General features: G+C 42.0%; 1 protein-coding gene across 3 annotated transcripts in view; it reads right to left on the bottom strand.

Annotated features, from left to right (window-relative positions):
- ADAMTSL1 (ADAMTS like 1) overlaps positions 1 to 20,876 on the bottom strand; it is an 852,460-nt gene that overhangs the window by 62,309 nt on the left and 769,275 nt on the right. For all 3 annotated transcript variants that reach the window (XM_083184471.1, XM_083184462.1, XM_083184453.1), the window contains 3 exons: positions 10,013 to 10,223; positions 1,844 to 2,023; positions 1,300 to 1,453 (listed from right to left, as the gene is read on the bottom strand). In XM_083184471.1, the coding sequence (XP_083040597.1) occupies positions 1,300 to 1,453; positions 1,844 to 2,023; positions 10,013 to 10,223 (545 nt within the window). The remainder of the gene's footprint in view (positions 1 to 1,299; positions 1,454 to 1,843; positions 2,024 to 10,012; positions 10,224 to 20,876) is intronic.

The raw sequence follows: 20,876 nt of genomic DNA, 5'->3' as shown, positions 1-20,876 counted from the left end.
TTTGACAACTTATAGGCACACCTATTTTGACAAATTCCCTTGGCACTCAAAGGGTTAACAAGCAGCAGACGTGACAGTTAATTGTGTTTTCATTGCTCATCTAATATATATATATATATATATATACACATATATATATATATATATATATATATATATATATATATATATAGAGTCATGCTGCAATGATGCAGCAGCAGCGGTACACGGTAAAGGAAATCACGAAGTCAGCAGGTTCTGCAGCGTTTTGATTATTTAATCAATCGTCATCAGGTATGCCTGATGACGATTGATTAAATAATAGAAACTTTGTAGAACCTGCCGACTTCGTGATTTCCTTTACCGTGTGCCACTGCTGCTGCATCATTGCAGCGTGAGTATATATTTTGGCCACCGCTGTGTGGATTCAAGGCAGGCACTGGGACTTTGTATATTTATTTGGTGTGCCAGGCCCACTGGTTGTCTATATCTATATATAGGGGATTTTTTTTTTTCGTATTTTCATAGTAAAATACAATTTTTTGGGGCGTATTCGTACTCGTATTGATGGGACATTCATATTTGTATTTACAAATCCGAATGAATACACCATCGATAGAATACGACTAGGAATCACCATTCAAAAGAATGGTGATTCCTAATTTACTAACCGGACGTAATTTCAATATGGCCGGTAATTAGCGGGATACGCCCGCTAATTGCCAGCCAAATACATCAGAAAAATACACTTCATTTTCCTGGCGTATTTGGCTTCAGCCTGCATGGATCAGTCAGATCCGTGCAGACTGCAATGTGTAAAAATTCAAAAAATAAATAAATACATTTTAAAAACAGCGTGCCCCCCCCCCCCCCCCCCCCCCCCCCACGGCCGTAATCATTGATTTTTTTAAATACAAGCCCCGGCTCTTTCAGCCTGGTGCTAGTTACGACCGTGGGGGGGACCCCACACCGTTTTTTTAAAATGTATTTATTTATTTTTCTATTTTTTTTTTTTACACACTGCAGCCTGTGCGGATCTGACTGATCCGCGCAGACTGCCTAGACAAATTCGTATTAGCGCCCCTATATATGGCCGCTAATACGAATATATACGACATTGGGGTTTACAAAGCAGTCGTATTTGACTGCTTTGGAAATTACCCTCCGGAACACGAATTTGTATACGGCTGAAACAGCCGTATGCATATCGTATTCGTATTCTTAGTAAATTTCCCCCATAATGTCACAATGACTTTAAAACAATGCAAAATGGAAACTTATTCCTGAACAAAACAAAAACAAGCAACAAAACATTATTACTTGTGCATGCTGCTAGTGAACAAGGTCGCGTCATTTGATGAAGGACTGAACTGGCACACAGCGAGGAATTCACCAAGACATATTCTCCGGTTTTCACCTTCTTCCTGCAAACAGCACCTTGGATCTGTGTCCCCTCTCCACACGAAACTGAACACTAAAATATAATAAGTGATGATGAAAATTACAAACTTCTCTTCTCAGAATTCTATTGAACATGGATATGATATGACAAATGATTAGTTTAAGTGTGTACATGTATGTACACAGGAGATCAGCCACCATATTAACAAATATGCATGTACAATAAAATGTCCTGTATTTGGAGTTATTTTTTTATTTAATTTTAATGACTAATGTATAGCATGTTTTTATCCAAATATAATGAAGAAGCAAATTGTGTGGTTATAACTTCTCACCTATTAGTTCAATGAGAATGTTTAATCAAAAAGGGTTTGAAATTCATATGTATACAGGTCCGCTGTTCAAAATGTTAATATAATATATAACAATGACTGTCTTACATACAGTATGAAGCACAATATACCTGAGACCAGTTACTTAAATGCCATTCTGCAGGACAGTCTTCATTTTGACATATGTCCTGAGATAGTGGTTTCACAGATGAGCAAAATGTTTCTGGCAGTTCCAGGATGCTGCCATCGGACAGTCTTTGCTTGCAGAGGACTTCTCGCGTCTGTATACCACCACCACATGACTGAGAGCACTGCAAGGACAGATGAGACACTGCTATGAAACAACTCTATAAAAGCATATTGTTGTTCAAAGAAAAATTACATATATTTTACTAAATTCCAACCAGTGTTGTCTACGCCTTAGAGATGACACCATATACAAGGGTGGAGGTGCAGAGTGTAGCTGCTATGGGGCCCAGAGCTGAGAGGGGCTCACCCCTGTCACAGGGGTAGATTTATTAAGCTTGTAGAAGTGATAAACTGTCTGTTTTTTATCACCGACCAATCAGCTCCTACCTGTGACGCTACAGGCTTGGTTTGAAAAATGACAGGTAAGAGCTGATTGGCCGGTGATAAAAACCATACAGTTTATCACTTCATCGAGCTTAATAGATCTGCCCCAAAGTTACATGTGTTGTATAAAATTTCCAACATTGAGTGGTATGTAGGGGCCCTTACAAATGTTTGTCTTTGGGTCTACAGTATATCTATTTATACAGATGGACCTGCTCACTGTAATGTGGTATAAAAAGAACCGAAGAGCGTTATAATTTGACATAATATGAACTAGGGCACTGTAAAGTGGCACACTATGAAGTGGGAGCAATATAGTGGGGCATAAAGTGAACTGGGGGCACATTAATGTGGCACACTATGAACTGGGAACACTGAATATAGTAATATGAATTAAGGGTATGGTTTGGTATAATATGTACTGGCCGCACTACAATGTGACATGTGAACTAGGATACTACGATCATTTATAAAACAAACAAGGGGACGACTATGGGGCATAACATTATCTAAGGCACTATTTTCGTTCACTAAATCAACTGGGGAACTATTATGGGGCACACAATGAACAACTATTGCAGGGAAAAGTCTATCTAAAAGCAATGGGAAAGGGACCCCTTCAAAATGTTGCTATGGAATTTCATTTCCTAGAGGAGTATGATTTTTTTTTGTGATAGACAAATTGTTGAAAAATTAACTGGAAAGTCTAACTAGCTATATTAATTAAGATGATTCAGTTTGGTACAAATGCTTAATAAGGAGTACATAATATATATATATATATCAGATGGTAATTTTACAGGACTGGTTTTTTTTTGGATGACTTATTTTTAGAATATGGCATGGAAGCTTTAGAAAGATATGTCAGATTAGGTGTGTGTGATGCATTTACATTTTCATTAGATTCTTTGTAACAAGTATATATACTGTATCAAATCTAGGTGTGCCTTATTTATCAAAGTGAATTTCTTTATTGGGTATGGTATACATATTTCACAGTTTCTATGTTGATTAAAAGGACAATATAGACAGAGGGTGACTCAAGCAGAAAGATCGACAAGGAAATAGTCGACATAAAGGTTAACATGAGTTTTTTGTGTCAATTTGTAGATTTCCTCACTTGGACTCTGAATTAGTGTTGTGTGTCCCCTTGCTTCAGGCAATCGGATTTAAGGTGGATGGTGAAATATGGGAAGAGTTCCAAAAGACAAACATTCCAAAAAACTCATGTCAACCTTTTCATGTATTGACCATTGCCAAGTAGTCTATGTTGATCTTATGCCATATGCTGCTGACCTACTGACTGTCGACCTAGATAATAATAAAATAATAGAGTTTCACTATGTTTTAAATGCTATTTAAGACCTTGTAACTGTGTAGACAGTATGTCATAGTTTTCTTTAGCAACAGAGATCCTAAAGAAATAGACAATAATTATTTCATCAGTAAAATGCAGACAGTGATAGCCAGTGGAGCTTTGTACTGCCCAAGCTCTGGGGCATATTGGTCACAATTCAGACCCGCTCGCTAGGCTGCGTATATTCTGAGCTTAGCGAGCAGGTTAATGCTGTCCTGCTGAACACACACCCAAAGACACAAAAAGAGGGAAAGAGTTTGTGTGGATGCACTCCTTAGTGGACAATCAGGGAAAATTATTATTGGATTTAATTCCTTTTCAATTCTAAAAAACGTGGAGGTTCCTTTTATCTTTATTGGGATCTGGTTGGATAAGGATACCACCACATGTAGCGAAATAAGAGGTTAAAAGGATTTTTTACATTGATCAACAAACAGTGTTTATAGAGGAGAAAAATGTGATTAAAGATTTTTAAAAGTGTAGGTAGATACGAACGTTGGTGCTAGTATTTTGACATAAGTTGGGGTGTATTCCCCATTAGAGTCCTTACATATGTTATTGAATCTGTACCAATAAAGAATTTTTACCACACGTGTATATTTATTTTAAAAGGGCTTTCCCAGGTATGAACAATCCCTGGACACAGTTGGTGGAAATTAGGGGTAGATTCCCCACACACCATAGCGATATATACACCCAATCTGTGTTCACAAATAAAGAATTTTTACCACATGTGTTTATTTATTTCATACGGGCTTTCCCAGGTATAAACGATCCCTGGACACAGTTAATGAGAATTAGGGGTAGATTCCCCACACACCGTAGCGATATATAAACCCAATCTGTGTTCACAAAGAACGTTCTTTTTGGGAGGTGGATTCCCCACAGGTATCCCCCAACAGGATATAGTTTGTATAAATTAGGGGTAAATTCCCCACTAAGGTTTTGCCGAACCGTCACAATTTGGTGTATTTTCCAGACAATCAAAGTGTCTAATATAGGTTCACCTATATATGTCGGTCGGTTCCTAGAATTCTGTCTAGAGGGATACTTGGTGTGTATGCCTACATACAGTTGGTCAGGTTTTTTAGGGGTAGATTCCCCATACGGGTCTTAGCAATAGTGTTGGTAATTGTTTAGGGGTAAAATTCCCTACAAGTCGTCACTCGGGGTGCCTGTGTTTATTTTTATATATTCAAAGGCTATGAATTTGTTTGAGGGGTGAATTCCCCATATGCATCCCCTAGATACAATCTGTGAGAATTAAGGGGTGGATTCCCCACTATGGTCTTCCAGATTGCATCTGTTAAAAAGCCCTGTGTTAGTTTACCTAGATCGGCACTATATGTGTCCAAGGGTAGGTTCTCTGCAGATATCCCACAATAAGATTTTATAACAATTTCAAGGGTACGCTTCCTGTGGGGGTCCCTGAGTGAGATTGTACGTATACCACTACAGAATCTGTATAATTAGGGGTATATTCCCCAAAGAGTGTGACCCTGTATGGTTTATGGGTTAAATCTTTGCAGGGGTTACAACGTAGATTTTTTTCATATAAAGTTAGAATTTTCTCCTGAGATAGCCCAAATGTAATATTTTTATATATTTTTATTTTTATATACACAGTATTTACAATAGGGGGTGCTTTCCCCTCTGAGACTCGTGGTAGTACTGTAAGTCCAAATAAACATATGCAGAATCACTCTGATATGAGTATTGAGGTATATTCCTTTATATTTGGTTTACTGTATATCAGAAATTAAGTCTTCTGGTGATATAAAGACTTTACCACTAGGTGTGGAACACAAGGTTGTTTTAGCCAGAACAAAGAGTTTTTTTATATATATTATATACACATTGTTTGTCTCTTATTATCATACAAATTTGGTAATGACAATACAAATGTGTTGATTGTGTTGCAAATTGCATCAAGAGCTTCTGAGACAAGTTAATACATTGTCTCCATACTTTTGTTAGCTCTGAGTGAGGTGCAACAGCGACATCTACTGGGGAATGCAGGGTACTGATGTTCAGACACCTTCTGTATAGTGACTGGTGCTGAGCTGCGTTAATACTCCCAGAGGTGGATAAATATCAAGACCACTAAGGTCTGCTGACAATAGCTGCTGTAGATTTTCTGGCTACAACCTATTGGATACAGATTAGTAAGGACGCTAGGTATATGACAACAATAATAGAAGATACATGTCTAAGCTAAACACCAAACATTCTATCTAGCGCTACACGGACAGAACACGTGTTTCGCTATATGAGCTTCTTCAAGCTGAACACACACCCAGCCAGATCCCCTCACGACGCTGTGAGGGGATGTGTACGCTTTTACATTCAGTCCCATGAACCCACACAGAGGAAAAATCATTCGAGGGTTACTCCACTTCCAATGACTTTTCCTCTGTTCCCAGCAGAAAAGTAGGCCCGGGACCTACTTTTTCGCTGCATGCTGAAGACCGAATTTATCCGCCCGCCCCAAGCAGGCAGGAAAAAGCCTAAATTCCTTAGGGCCCGACTCGCATTTCTATAGTGTTCATTATAGCACCCACTATCTTTGAAAACCCATGAAGTTTCGCTTCCCTGCCTGGGGTGAGCACTTCTAGCACAGTGTGGTCTGTATATCAGCACTGATATGCAAACCGGATCTGTGCTAGAAACACCACAGCAGACAGCGATACCCCAGGCAGGTCCTGTTCCCTGAATGGGTTTTCAAAGATAGCGGGTGCTAGAATGAACACTATGCTATGGACTCACCCACCATTTATGTGGCCACACCCAAAGGCGTTTGCTGTGGGGGTCTGCCCATGCGCATTATGCCTATGCACATGCACAGTCCCCCTCCTTCAGAGATGGGGCCGATCAAGAAAACAATGACTTGAAGTACAAAGCAACTTCGGGGGCTGTTGGAAATAGTGGTGTGGAAAAAAGGAAAGAGAGCAGGAGAGGTAGATTTGAGTATCATCAGCAATGATATTGAAAGTCGAATAAGCTTACCTAAAGAGGACATACAGTATAGAGAAAGTAATGTAGAGATCCATGAATAGAACCTTAGTGGACATCTACTGTTAGTAGAAGCAGGAGAAGGTGGAGTGGTGAGAGGAGCAGGGGTTAAAGTGTGTGTGTGTGGGGGGGGAATGGGGTGGAACTGAGTTCCACCACCTCTAATGGTGAGAAGGATCTAGTTTAGCTCTGCCTTGGCTCTGGCACAGTAATTCTAACAGAAAAGCATTATAGTTTGCATGGGGGTACTGAAAACCTTGCCACTGGCTCTGGCTCTGACTAGTAAGGGGAGGGGGGTAATTAGGTGGCAGATGGAAAGGAGTTCCCCCACCTCTCCAGGACCACTTTTAGCCCTGGAGAGGAGACAGAATGATCAGAGAGGTAGGAGGACACACAGGGGCAGCATCACGCAGACTTATGGCATGAAGCATTTGGAGAAGGAGAGGGAGGTACACAGTGTAAAAAAGTGCAGCGAGGTCATGAAGAATAAGCAGAGCGTAGTGATCCTTAGATATTGTAGCATGGAGGTTATTGCAGACTTTCGTGAGCACAGTATTAGTGCAGTGGAAAGAACGGAAGCCTGACTAAAATGGGTCAATCAGGAAGTGGGAGGAATTAAAGGCTGTAAAGCTGGGTACACACCTAGAGATCCCTGGCACCTCCAATATTGTTATCTACATCAGTGGTGACATGGTATAACAATGTAGTGCATACAGCTGACTAATATCATTCACTATACCAGTCAGTGACATCATACATCTCCCGCTCCTACATGCAGGGTTGGGTATATATCCTATTGAGTGTATGTGCCGGTTGACGGGACATACCATCGCAGCTGGGATGGCGGGAGGAGCATGAAAGTAGGTAAGAGTACACACATACTGGGCCCTCATGTGCCTTGCTTTGCTCGCCACGCTTCAGTCCTGGTGGTATATATCACCCAGTGTGTACCCAGCTTATGGCAGATTCTGATTGGTTGCTATGGGCAACAACACCACTTTTAATTTATAGAAGCTTTAGTAAATCTACCGTTATAATTAAGTCAAATCCTAAACTAAGCAATAGATTTGTTGCATCCTTATATATCAGTTAATAATAATAACAATATTTGAATGCTGAAAACTACAAGTGTAATAATTTGGTCATGTTTAATACATGTGAAATGTGCAATATGACATCTTGTACAAGTTCATCATAAAATCCTAATATGACCGTGTAAAATTAGGAAAAGCTGTGGTCATTTAGCAGCAGTCATAGAGAGAAGAGCTAATGTTCCAATTCAATTTCTCTTCTTTGCGTAGAGTTTCTGGCACTGCATATCCACCTATAAAAAGCTGCTGAAAACAAGATAAACCTTCCTGCTGTCTTGGATCCAAAAACCAGCAATCTTTAAACAAATACTGGTTTAAATTTATACAGCTTCTTCTTTATCATCTTGAAGGATATAAGCTTTGATTGTAATAAATTCATCTGCCAAGAAATAGCAGTTTTTAAATGCATCCAGACTGCTCCTCTCTCCTATTTGATCCATTTATTTTACTAGGGGATGAAATTTTTCTGGAAGTTTTTTTTTGTAGTGAAATCAGTTAAAATGTGATCATTCACCTGCTTGTGGGGATTATTCCAGCTAAGTGATTCTTGAAAAACAAAGGAGGGGGAATGTTTCAAACGTGAGATCAGTTCTGCTTCTTGTAAAAGATCTACTGAGGAATTGCAGCAGAATTAGATATGAAGTTGGAATGTGTTTTAAAGAAGAAACAGGGAAAGGGTGTAATTTAGGCATGAAGATGTAGGCATCTTCTCTGATACAGTATGTCATCAAGTTAGAAAGAAAAAAAAGTTTTTGAGGTCTTTGAAAGCTTTCCAAAAGCATTATATAGCAGCAAAAGTGAATAAATGTATAGTAAATGCTAAAAAAACCCCTCTCATTAATTTTGTATAATAAATTGTACTTTGCTGTCAATAGAAAGACATACAGTACTTCTTGTTCCTAACGCAGATAGTGGCTGTGAAACTTCTAAGACACGGTCTCCTCACATTCAGTTGAGAAGCTGGAAAGTGGGTATTGGTGGCAGTGTAGGGTTGGGGAGGGGGCAGCAGGTTCAAATTTTGCCCAGGGTGCCGAGAAGCCTTACAATGGCCCTGGAAACTCATATACATATGACAGCTAAATAAGAAGTTCGGTACTTGTGTATTTTGGCGGTGCCCCCGATGTCCATCGTACGATGAACATGTACCCGATGGCATGCGATGCGACGCGATTTTGACCCCCTATACGATAAAAAATCGTATAAGCACCCTGAAGGGTGCTTACAATGTAACCACGCCACCCCCCCACTATAAATGTGAACCCGAAGCGTGGCGAGCGGCGGCGGTACGCGTCCTACGACCTTTTCATACCACCACTATCCACGCCGGCGTGGAGTTGAGAATAGAATAGTGTGGCGAGCGCAGCGAGCCACCGAGCCCGAAGCGTGGCGAGCGCAGCGAGCCCCGCGAGGGGACGCGGATACCTTCACAGGTAAACGCGTCCCTTCGCGGGCTTCACAGGTATCCGCGTCCGCTCGCCACGCTTCGGGCTCGGTGGCTCGCTGCACTCACCACACTATTCTATTCTCAACCCCACGCCGACGTGGATAGTGGGGGTATGAAAAGGTCGTAGGGCGCGTACCGCCGCCCCTCGCGGGCTCACTGCGCTCGCCACGCTTCGGGTTCACATTTATAGTGGGGGGGTGGCGTGGGGGTGCATTTAACATTGAAGCACCCATTAGGGTGCTTAACATTGTATAAGCACCCATTAGGGTGCTTATACAATGTTTAATCGCATCGCATCGTATGGCATTGTATGCCATGTACAATGGCATACAATTTGAAAATTGTATGCCATCGTGCACTATCATACGATATCGCGTCGCATCGCATAACATCGTATGCGTTATGGTATGCGATGCGATGGGCGCCGCCAAAATACACAAGTACCGAAGTTCAAATGCCACCTCGATTTAAACCAAAGTGCAGCGGTACAGAGAAGCCACACCACTTTTACTGGGCAGTGTAATTGAACAAAAATGTGGAACAAACGCGCACACACACCAAAAAAAAAGTTGTAGAATAGGTTGGATCTAAATCAGGTGACTCCTGAGGGCAGCGCCTTCAAGTTGACTGGGTGGACAATCTGTGCACCTGTAAAGGAATGTGAACTCACCTTACTAGCTGGCTTTGAAAGACATAACTGCAAGAAGCATGGTTTTAAGAAATCCCACAAAGCAAAATAAAGCACTGTCTGGCCATCCAACATCACTGTTAACCAAATATAAGAAATATTTAGCAAATTAAAAAGGTGAATTTATCATCTTACCGGTTTCCATTCTGTAGAGTACCAAGCTGGGGGGCAGTCAAAGCGATTACAGGCCTGTACCAAAGTAGGTTTAGGTTGTCTGCAAAAATCATCTCCTAAAACTACGGTTTCATTTGTGTCTCTTGATAGAAGATGTGAACAAAATATGTCTCTAGTTTGTAATCCCACTCCACAAGTTAAGCTGCACGAGCTCCAGTTTCCAATCTCCCACCTAGTATAAAAGATAAAAAGTGATGAAGTATTCGGGTAGATTATTTTTCTTTTTATCTTGACACTTATCTCTCACTTATGTAGTACAAACAAACTTGCTCTTCTTGATATTTATTTCACTTAATTATTTCACTTGCCAGTTGCCAAAAGCATTCATCCCATAAAGCCCACACTGCAGACATCTCTTCATTTTTTAGATGCATTACAGTAGTAAGACACTTCACTAATTCCTAATGGTGCCCTCCTAGAGTGGGAGGTCCAGGCAGGCGGGAGGTGAAGTGGGCATGGTGCCACAAAGCACATAACCACATCTACAGTATGCCTACTTTGGTCAAATTTGTGAGATTCCCAGAAATTTAGGGAGGACAGACTAGTAAGAACCTGAGCAAGGCTTAGTAGTTAAAGAATAAATGAGCTCTAGTCCAGATCGGTTAGCTGTACACTCAGGACAGGTCAAAAGAACATATGTCATGCTTGCAATGTGCAGTACAGTTTTAGATATGTATTTTCTAGTCTTGCTTCCAGCTGCTTATGAATAGTGGCGCTGTGATTTCACTGTCTCTTAATGAAGACATAGGTTGCATTCTCATGGCTGCCCCTTCCACATATAGACGACAGATACTCAAACTCAATTTAATTAATGTCTTAATAAGCACTTTAAATGTTGTTTTTAGACCAATGCCATTGCTTATAAATGATATTCTATTAATACAGCAAATAGTTTAATTAAAAAACTGTAATGAAACAAATAAACCTGAAAACACAAGTACTAGCTTAGTAGTAGCAGCCAACCATTCTTTTAAACACTGTGCTGAGGAGGGGGAAATAGAGAAACTCCACCACACAAAGAACATATTGAATTTCACGAAGAGTTATTAATCTAAAACTCTCAAAGGTTATACTACATATATTAGGGTTGCTCCAAAGTATACCCCATTATAAAACACTTTGTTGATCAACTCCCTTTAAATAACTGAAAGATTAGCGCAAGGAAACAGATAAATGATGTACTATACAAATTGGGGTCATGACCTTTATGACTGACCTCATTTTTATAACTGGCTGCTAGAGTCCCCACATTAATGAGAGATTATGTTTCCAGAGAGAATGTTAAGTGGAATACTGATGTCTTGTCTTATCATCCATAGTTTGTGTAAGTGTCAGATATGGGGGGGTCCAAGCGTAAGAAAATGTATACTATATCCACAAGTATTAATCTTTCACACATGTGTAAAAATAAATACAATACTACTTTCTTGACATTGCTCATTTAAATGACTAGGAACATGTGTAACCAATAACTAAACATCGGGACTGAAGTAGAGAAAATTGCAACCAATTGTATAAATGGATTACAGCATTCCACAATGTAATGGTTGGGACATGACAGCGAATGCTAACATGAACTAAAGATAAGACCAGTAAAAGCAGTGCTGTAATTTCATAGATCAGCGTAGATTAAGGAATGGAGTAGTAATGGGTTAGTGCATTGTAAAATAAGATTATTTGAGATAGAAGACCACCATTTACATCTCCAGTTCCCATCCCTAGGGACACTCTACAGTTCATTGTGGAATATCATTACTTTGTCCCAGAATCCTCCTGAAATATGAGCCGAGTTCCCCTGACAGAAGTGTGCAACATAGTAGGGTTCAGGAGGCAAGTGGGTATATGACGGAGATTAGGAATATGTGCTCCAGCAGGCCCCAGGGATTGGTCATGCATATATACAGATTTCCTGCTCTATTAACGAATGGTCCATGTAGTAACACAGGTTTTTTACATGAGGTGCTCATCACAAAACCTAGCAGGAGGCGGCTAAATCAGACCACACAAAATACAGATTGGGAAAATAATAAATGGATGTTGCTTCTCATAAAAAGCATAAAAAAAGGCTAAACATAATACATGTAAAAAGTAAATTCATTAACTTTGTCTTGTGTTGTGACACACTTCCCAACTATATTCACATAAATCATCCATTATACTAGCAACATTATATAGCAGTATATCTGACAGAGGGCCAGCTGTATGTAATAGCCCTTGGGATATGGAAAGTGCAGAAAATCAGCAAATTAGTTTGATTTAAAGAGGTATTTTTAAGTAGTTTTCGAACCTAAGGCATCATCAGTGATTTATACCCACAAACCACTACTAAGGCCTGCAGTGGCAAATGCCGGATTTTTAGAGGGGGTTTTCCAAATGTAGTCCAAAATGTCTCACTCAGCAACGCATTAGACTAAGTACGGGAGTCTGGGGGAGTGATAAAAGCAGCGAATATTGGTATTTTTATACACTGTATGTATGAAATACAGTACTAATATTTAATAGTACAGATGGTCTATTGTTCAGGCTGTTTCAAACATTTTAATAAGTGGTCAGGAAAAGGTTTAAAAATAAATAAATACAGTATATACACAAACATAATAAAAACCGTACTGCCCTTTCTAAGCTCACAATCTCCCAATTCATGGTAAGGCTCCTGTCTCTTCCTCCTGGTAGCTGCTCTCTGATCCAGTGCAATGTTTGAGGACTCAGATCCACACATACAGTATATCTGGTAGAAGAAGCTGGTACACTGGGCATGTGCTGCAGCTCCGCTCTGTCCCTTACACTGCATAATGTGACAGCAGTTCTAATAATCATATTATACACCAGTGCTATTGTTGTCATCATTTAATGCACTTGCCAAGAGGAGGAGGGGTTTCTGGCTCTCCGGAACCCCCCCCCCCCCCTTTGTTTGCCCATGGCCGGGGAGCAGTAAAGCTACCTCCCCATTTACCTATTCAAGTTGGCTCAGCTGTACATCTCTGCTCTCATTACCTGCCCTACCTTATCAACAGCCACCTACCTCTCACACACATATAGTTGTACCCCAGTCACCTCACTCTCACACACACATATACTCCAGCCACCTACCTCTCACACAAATATGCTTCTGCCTTATACACCTCCCTCTTACAAACATACAGCCCAGCAACCAACCTCTCACAGATAAGCCTCGCCTCACAGCTGTCAGCTGGAGTTTCACTGTGTTATAGTGGGTCTGCCTAGAACCTGGAGACATAATGTTATCTTATTTCTGACTATTATGAAATGTTTTGCTTCCTTGTGTTCCTATGTATTTGTTAGTCAATATTATTGGTTGCTTTGTACCCTCCAAGGTGGGGACCATTTTGTCTGTCTGAGCCCAGGACAGACACCCTCTCTTCCCCCATGTCAGCCCTGTGTATCATTGCATATTGCAGGTTGCAGACTGCCTAAATATGCCTGTGACTAATTAATGTTGCACACTCATACACAGCTAACGTATGCTGCACACAGTGATTTTACCTTGAAGGAACCTCTCTGGCTTTGCTGGCCTGCCATTTGCCAGGTATAACTTACAACACCTGGATCTGGTATTAGCTAGTGGCATGAAGCTAAGCTTTCTTGCTCTGGAAGAAGGGTTATCACTGCTTCAAAAATAGTCCCCTTAACAAGGTTAGCACAAAAAGATTTGTACAGTTGTATAATAAAGAATCCAAAGAGTTTCAGCACAATGTTTCTGGGCTTCCACTAAGGGGAAGCAGAAGGTCAGTGAACACGGACCGATTTAACTGGGAATGCCACATGCTATTTGCTCTAACACTCTGCAGATAGGAAAGCAGATCAGAACCTAGCTTCAATGTAAAGCTCAATATTTTATATATCTTGGCAAAACCCACAAGAAGTAGTAAAGAACAGACTACAGATTAGTTTGTTCCTTCAAAATATTCCAAGTTGCCTAGCACAAAAATCAGGTCTTAGAAAACGCCAGCACAACTATTGGACTAACTGCATAAAATGGGAAGGTAAAAAGTATCTGTTTAATAACACAAAATCCAGTATAATTGCTTTGCACAATCATGTAAAAACACAAGTTTCTTAATACAAAGTGCAACTGCACAATAACCCTGAACAAACAACACATTTCCCAATATTGTCAAAGGGGTATTTGCTAGCTCAAAGTAAACTGTTTTGCAATGAGTTACTGCTTATACACATTTTGCTAGTAAAACTCCCTTTGTCCAACATTTAAGAGGAATCAAGTTAAAATGTATTTTCTGTAGCTTACATTTGTACGGTAGGTGTGTACGGTCTGAGTATATACACAGATGTGTCCACATACACCTTTTCTGAAATCCAGAGTAATGCTGTGTACACACTTGTACAATCTGCATAATGCTGTGTACACACTTGTACAATCTGCATAAGATCCAGATGAGATTACAATTTAGACTATCTGCATACAATTTACACTATCTGCATTCAATTTAGACTATATAGTGCAGATCTGCACAATATAGACAGGGCCAGTGGCGTAACTATGGAGGGTGCAGGGGATGCAATTGCTATGGGGCCCGGGGGCTTGGGGGGCCCCATAGCAATTGCTTCCCTTGCCCCCTCCATAGCAATAAATAAATGCATTAATTCTGTGCGGGTCGGCATCTATACTACCTGGCACACACTGCCAGTGTCCCGGAACGAAGCCGCTAGTGACGGAGCTTGTGGCAGATGGAGGCGGAGCCGCTGACCAGAGGCCACTCAATGAAGGGGAAGAAGGTATAAGTCCGGAAGCTGCAAGGAGCCTCACCGGCGCGGAGGAAAACAAGGAGGCGCGGCTGTCCCGAACTTGTCTGAAGGGGGATGGGGAAGAGCAGCTGCCGCTGCTCGCTTTGGCTGTTCTGCAGAGGCAAGTGGGTGCCGCTGCCCGGAGCCTGTCTTTAGCCGCTCCATCCAAGGTAATGAGGAGAAGCCGCTGCTGCTACCTGGAGCCTCTCCACAGAAGAGAACGAGGGGGTGACTGTCCCCCCTCCGGGAGAATGAGGAGGAGACGCAGCTTCTTCCCTGAGCCAGTGCATGCAGGCAAAGTGCCGGTAAATGAGCTGTCTATGACCACTGTCCATCTATGTGGCCTCCCCCCACAAACTGTCTAGCTATGCTGTGCCAAACCAATGGATCATCCATTCTTGCTGCCCTAGACCTCCCTTTCTATGCTGCCCCGCATGTCTATCTGTCTGTGCCCAATATGGTGCTCTATGACCCCTTGTCTGACCATCCGTCCGTCTTTCAGTATTTGCCCCATATGGTGCTCTGGACATCCGTCTATTTCCCACCCCTTATGTCTGTCATTCTGTGCCACCATATGTGCCCCCCCCCCCTTTGTCTAACTGTCAGTCTATGCCCCCGGTCAATCCACCTTCTTGTCTATACCCAACCCCCATTCAATCTTTTTCATCTTTGCCCAAATATGTTGAACTATCTATGCCCCATATGGTGCTCTCTGCCCGTCCATCCATATACCCATTTATGCCCCATATGGGGCACTATCTGTCTGTACTTGTCCCCGTCCCCCGTCTGTCTGATCCCCCACCACATCTTGTAACGTAACCAGGTAGTGTCTCTCAAGCTCGCTCTACCCCTCTATCTATGTTGTGACTCTCTCTTTATCTCCCTGACACTGTCTGTCCTTCTCTTTCCTCCCTGACCTTGTCTCTTTATCTCCCTCTCTCAGACACTCACTCTCTCTCTCTCTCTCTCCCCGACAGGGTCTCTCCCTCCATCACTGACACTTTCTCTCTCTCTCATATCTATCTATCTATCTATATATCCCTGGCATTTTCTATCTCCCTGACCCTCCGTAATCCCCTGACACTGTCTCTCTCCCCCTCTCACCGGCACTCTCTCTTCCACTTTCTCTACCTGCTCTCTCTCTCTGTTGATTACACCCTCTCTTTCCCTGTCTCTCCCCCTTGTGTACCCTGACATTCTTTTTCTCTCTCACACTGACATCCTCTCTCTCCTTGTCTCTGCTTTTCTCTCCTAGACACTCTCTCTTTTGTTCCCCTCTTACTCTCTCTTTACCTCCCTGCCATTCTCTCACTCCCACTCGAACTCCTCTCTCTCTCTCTCTCTCTCTCTCCCTGACACCCTCTATCTCCTGCTCCTCATTCTCTCATTCCCTCTTTTCCATGAGCCCCCTCCCTCTCTCACACCTTTGTTCTTTCTCTCTCTCTCTCTCTCTCTTTTCCCCCTTACACACTCTTTGCCTTTGTCTCTCACTCCCTCACTTTTTTCTGCACCCCCCCCCCCCCGGGGGGCCCCTTTCAAAATTCTGCTATGGGGCCTACATGATTGTAGTTACGCCTCTGGACAGGGCAGCCAAGACTTTCTGGCTGAGATATGGGAGCGCGTATCTTGAACACATCTGGATCGCTTGGGATAAAACCCATACAATCTGCATGAGATCCAGATGAGATTTTGACCCTGAACTGGAGCAAAATGTGTGGAGCTGGGAGGCCTCCCAGTAAAGGTTGGTAAATATGCTGTAATGTATCCACTATCTCCTTCACCTATAATTTACTTTATCCTCCACTCCATTGTCTACAAAACATTAACCCCCCCCCCCCCCTCTCTCCTGGCTTATTGCATACATTCCAATTGTGTCAGTGACATGTCACTTATCTGTTGGATTTGGTATTGTGGAAACTGTATTGCTGATGGTTAAGTCGCCTAGTAGTAGCTCTGTTTGAATGGTATATTTAAATGTCTGGATCATGTTGTCCTTTCTTATTTATATTCTTTGTATAAGTAAACAGAATGTCAAGAACAATCGTGTACATACAATTTAACAACTATATCCAGCTAAAAGGAAGAAAAAAATACACACATATACATACATACATATATACACATACATACATACATGCATTGCATTAGCTTAATGAGTAGACATCCACCATATGTGTTTATAATTGCTTAGCTGGTTTTCCTAGTATATACTTATATATCTTTGTATAGTATGGTCTGAGTCCTGTGCGGGATACTCACTCTCTTGCTTATACCCCTTTCACATCGCAAAAATAAGCCGGGTCGACTCGGGTCTCTGTACGATTTGAAAGGGCATTTTTGAACTTCCCAGGTCCAGTAACCCAGCATTCCGACCACGGTTAAAATAAAGGTTAATCCCGGGTCAGACCTGGGTTGCTGTGCAGTGTGAACATGTAACCCGGGTCAAGTGACTCAGGTCCACTATGGAAGAGGCAGCACTTGAAGACAGCATTAGCTCCGCTGCTCCGTCCTTCCCCATCTGACATCAGCGAACACACTTATTGCTGGACCGCTGTGGAGAGCTAAACCTCGCAAATGCAGGGTCGCTCCTGAGACTAACCAGTGTCCAAATCCCGGATGTGACCTGGCATTTGAGATGTGAAAGGGACAGGGGTTAAAGTGTGGGGAACAGGGTGGAATTGAGTTCCACCACCTCTAATGGTAAGAACTAATTCAACCTCCACCTTGGTCCTACACAGTAAATCTAACAGAAATTCATTATAGTTTGCAGGGGGTACCAAAAACCCTACCACTAGCCGTTGCTTTGCCTAATGGTGGGAGGGGAGGGGGAGATAAGGTGGCAGAGAGAAATGAGTTCCTCCACCTCTCCAGGACCACTTTAAGCCCTGGAAAGGGATATTAGTGTTTATGTTCTACAACAGATGGGTTAAATGCTTATTGACATTATTTTTAAGTAACAAGCACTTTGTGGAGACAGCATTGTAATTGAACTACAGTAGTTCACTTTGAGGCTGGACATGGAGCCTGAGGCAGCAGTGCTGTCAAAATGTGACTTTCACAACAGTGAGAACATTGTAAAAAGGGGCCAAAATATAATAAGACAAAATTCACAAGGCAACTGGAAAAACAATTAAAGAGAAGATTCCAGCTGAAAAATGTAGATGGTGCACTGTGACTTATTAATCTTGTCACGCTCAGCTTGACGCTGATTTGTGACCTTCTAGTGTTGTATACACTTGAAAAAGAAATGTAATAAGAGATGTACAAAATGAAATAAAGATTAGTGCCACACAGAAACCTCAAATTTTAGATGCCATGAGTACCTAATTAACTTTATTACAGGTCTCATAAAGTTTGAGTCACTGGTTATTTAGTCAGGTGGCTGGAATGATTGTACTTGTGGATAATAAAGATCTAATACACCTAAGTTATTATGTGTTTTTTCAATTGAAATGTGAAGCAGGCCAAAATGGCTGACTAGGTGAGACAAGACTATAACGTGACAACCAAAATGTCTAATAGAAGGTCAAACTTGATTTTAAGCTACAATCCTTACGCCAGTGTGGAAACCATTTAATCCACATTATATTACTACATTGCCTGAGGGAGAAATCAAACTGGATTCAGAACCTCTCAGCCTTTTCAGTTATGGTTCTACAAAAACAGAACCACTCTATGTAGATCCCACATTAATTGACAATTTACCAAATAAGAAAAGAAGCCTCAAATACATGAATAAATATTTGCAGATGCTATTAAAAACATACCACCTTCTATGCACCACTGGAAATACACAATTAAATGTTATCTCTAGAAAACATGGTCCTTTTGTATCATTATCAACCTGTTCTGATGATATTGTATCATAGACTAAATATAGATGTGTCCTCGTACACCTACCCTCAATATGTCACACTATGGGATGCCTGGTACTGTGACACTGTGCTAGTGTTGGTTAACACAATGTGTATAGGACACACCATGAGATGGTGCTAGTTAATATACAACTGTGACTGATTTTCCGAATCTGTATATGAAGTGCTACATTGTAGTATTTTTCCAATACAAGTTCTGTTTTGCTCTGTATACATTTTGTTTTACTCTCCCATGGGGATAATTATCCAGTTTGCTACTTTGTCTCATGGTAAAACAGGCTTTTAGCCCGATGGTATTCTTGGCCTATGCAACCTGTTTTTACCATGCAGGAAATGACCCACTATCCAGGTGATAACACATGGGATACGGGATAAGTTCCCGAACCCATATGTTACTGGACGAAAAACAAGTCTCCAACTGCTCCTTACAGTATAGGGGATTCCGCTGAATCCCCAATAATGCCAGCTTTTCAGGACTAATTAGCTAGACCTCCTCAGCAGTGGCGGCTCTTACCATTATAAAGGAGGGGGGCTGTTGCAATGCCCCTCCACTGCCGATGCCATCCCCAGCCACCGCCACTGTCCCTGGAAGTCCACGCAGGCGCACACCCCCGTCCCCTGCACGGGGCCAGCGCATGCGCAGTACCTTATACATACTGTGCATGCACTAGCCCAAGCCTCCGAGGGCTGCCTTTGCAGCAGCCCCCGGAGGCTTGATCAGGTTCCCGGGTTCCAGCACATGCGCAGTATGGTCTGCAATACTGCGCATGCGCAGAACCCGTTTTGCAAATTTTTTTGTAAAAACCGCCACTGCGCGACACACACACATATCAAATTAATCTGCACAGTCTCCCTGTGTGTCCTATTGCTTTGCAAGTACAGCCTCATACATGTGGCGATTTCTGCTAGCCTGCAAGCTGAGCGATGCAGGCTACAAAAATCACCCAGGGCTTTCCAGCAGTTAGAGCTCCTTTTCGCCCATCCATGGATCATCGTGCAATTCAATCTGCGTTCCCCATCATGAGCATCATGAGTATGCATGAGCATACTGTAGGTAAAATATCAGCCACTTGTGCCTAATGCTTTACCTGCGCCTGGCTATAATCCTTCAATCTTTGTGGACTGTGTGCAAGTGTACATAGAAGTAATGATGCGGTTTTGAAGGCAAAGGCGGTCACACCAAATATTGATTTAGGCTTATGTTCATTCACATTGCATTTGTTAAAAATAAACTATTAACACTTCTATTATTTAAAGCATTCTTACTTTGTAGTATTTTTGGTACTTGTGTATTATCTGGGCGCCCAATTTTTTCATTGCATGCCACTACTTAAGGCATGCAATGCAATGTGATTTTTCATTGTAAAGACCAGATTTTTAATTGTATAGTCACCCATGGGTGATTTCATACCTCCACTATCCAACTACGCATGGAGTTGATTTTATATAGTGTGGCGAGCGCAGCGAGCCACCGAGCCCGAAGCGTGGCGAGTGCAGCGAGCCCCGCGAGGGGACACGGATTACTTTAAATGTATTCTGCGTCCCCTCGCGGGGCTCACTGCGCTCGCCACGCTTCGGGCTCGGTGGCTCGCTGCGTTCGCCACACTATATAAAATCAACTCCATGCTTAGTTGGATAGTGGGGGTATGAAATCACCCATGGGTGACTATACAATAAAAAATCGTGTCTTTACAATGAAAAATCAAATTGCATTGCATGCCTTAAGTAGTGCGATGCGATGCAATACAATGAAAAAAATCGGGCGCTCAGATATTACACAAGTACCGTATTTTTTTCGGTACTTGTTTCCTAGCAGGGCGCCCCCAGTATGCTGTAAGCATACAGGGCTATTCTCCGTAGTAAAATCGCATTGCATTGCATCTCATGGGCCATTATAGTGCGATGCGATGAGATGCAATGCGATTTTTTTAATGTAATTTATTCAGTGCTCTGTTGGCCCTAGGGGATTGCATTGCATTGCACTGCACCTCCCGCAAAATCACATGCGATTTTATAGGGTGCGATGCCATGCCATTAGCTATACACTTGTATGACATACAATGAGGTTTCACTGACCCCCCCCACTATCCACGCAAGGAAACAAGTACCGAAAAGGTACTTGTGTATTATCTGGGCGCCCAATTTTTTCATTGCATGCCACTACTTAAGGCATGCAATGCAATGTG

Source organism: Crinia signifera, chromosome 1, assembly GCF_055691185.1.
Source record: "Crinia signifera chromosome 1, ASM5569118v1, whole genome shotgun sequence".
NCBI classification, from domain to species: Eukaryota; Metazoa; Chordata; class Amphibia; order Anura; family Myobatrachidae; genus Crinia; species Crinia signifera.
This window is presented reverse-complemented; position numbering and strand designations above follow the sequence as displayed.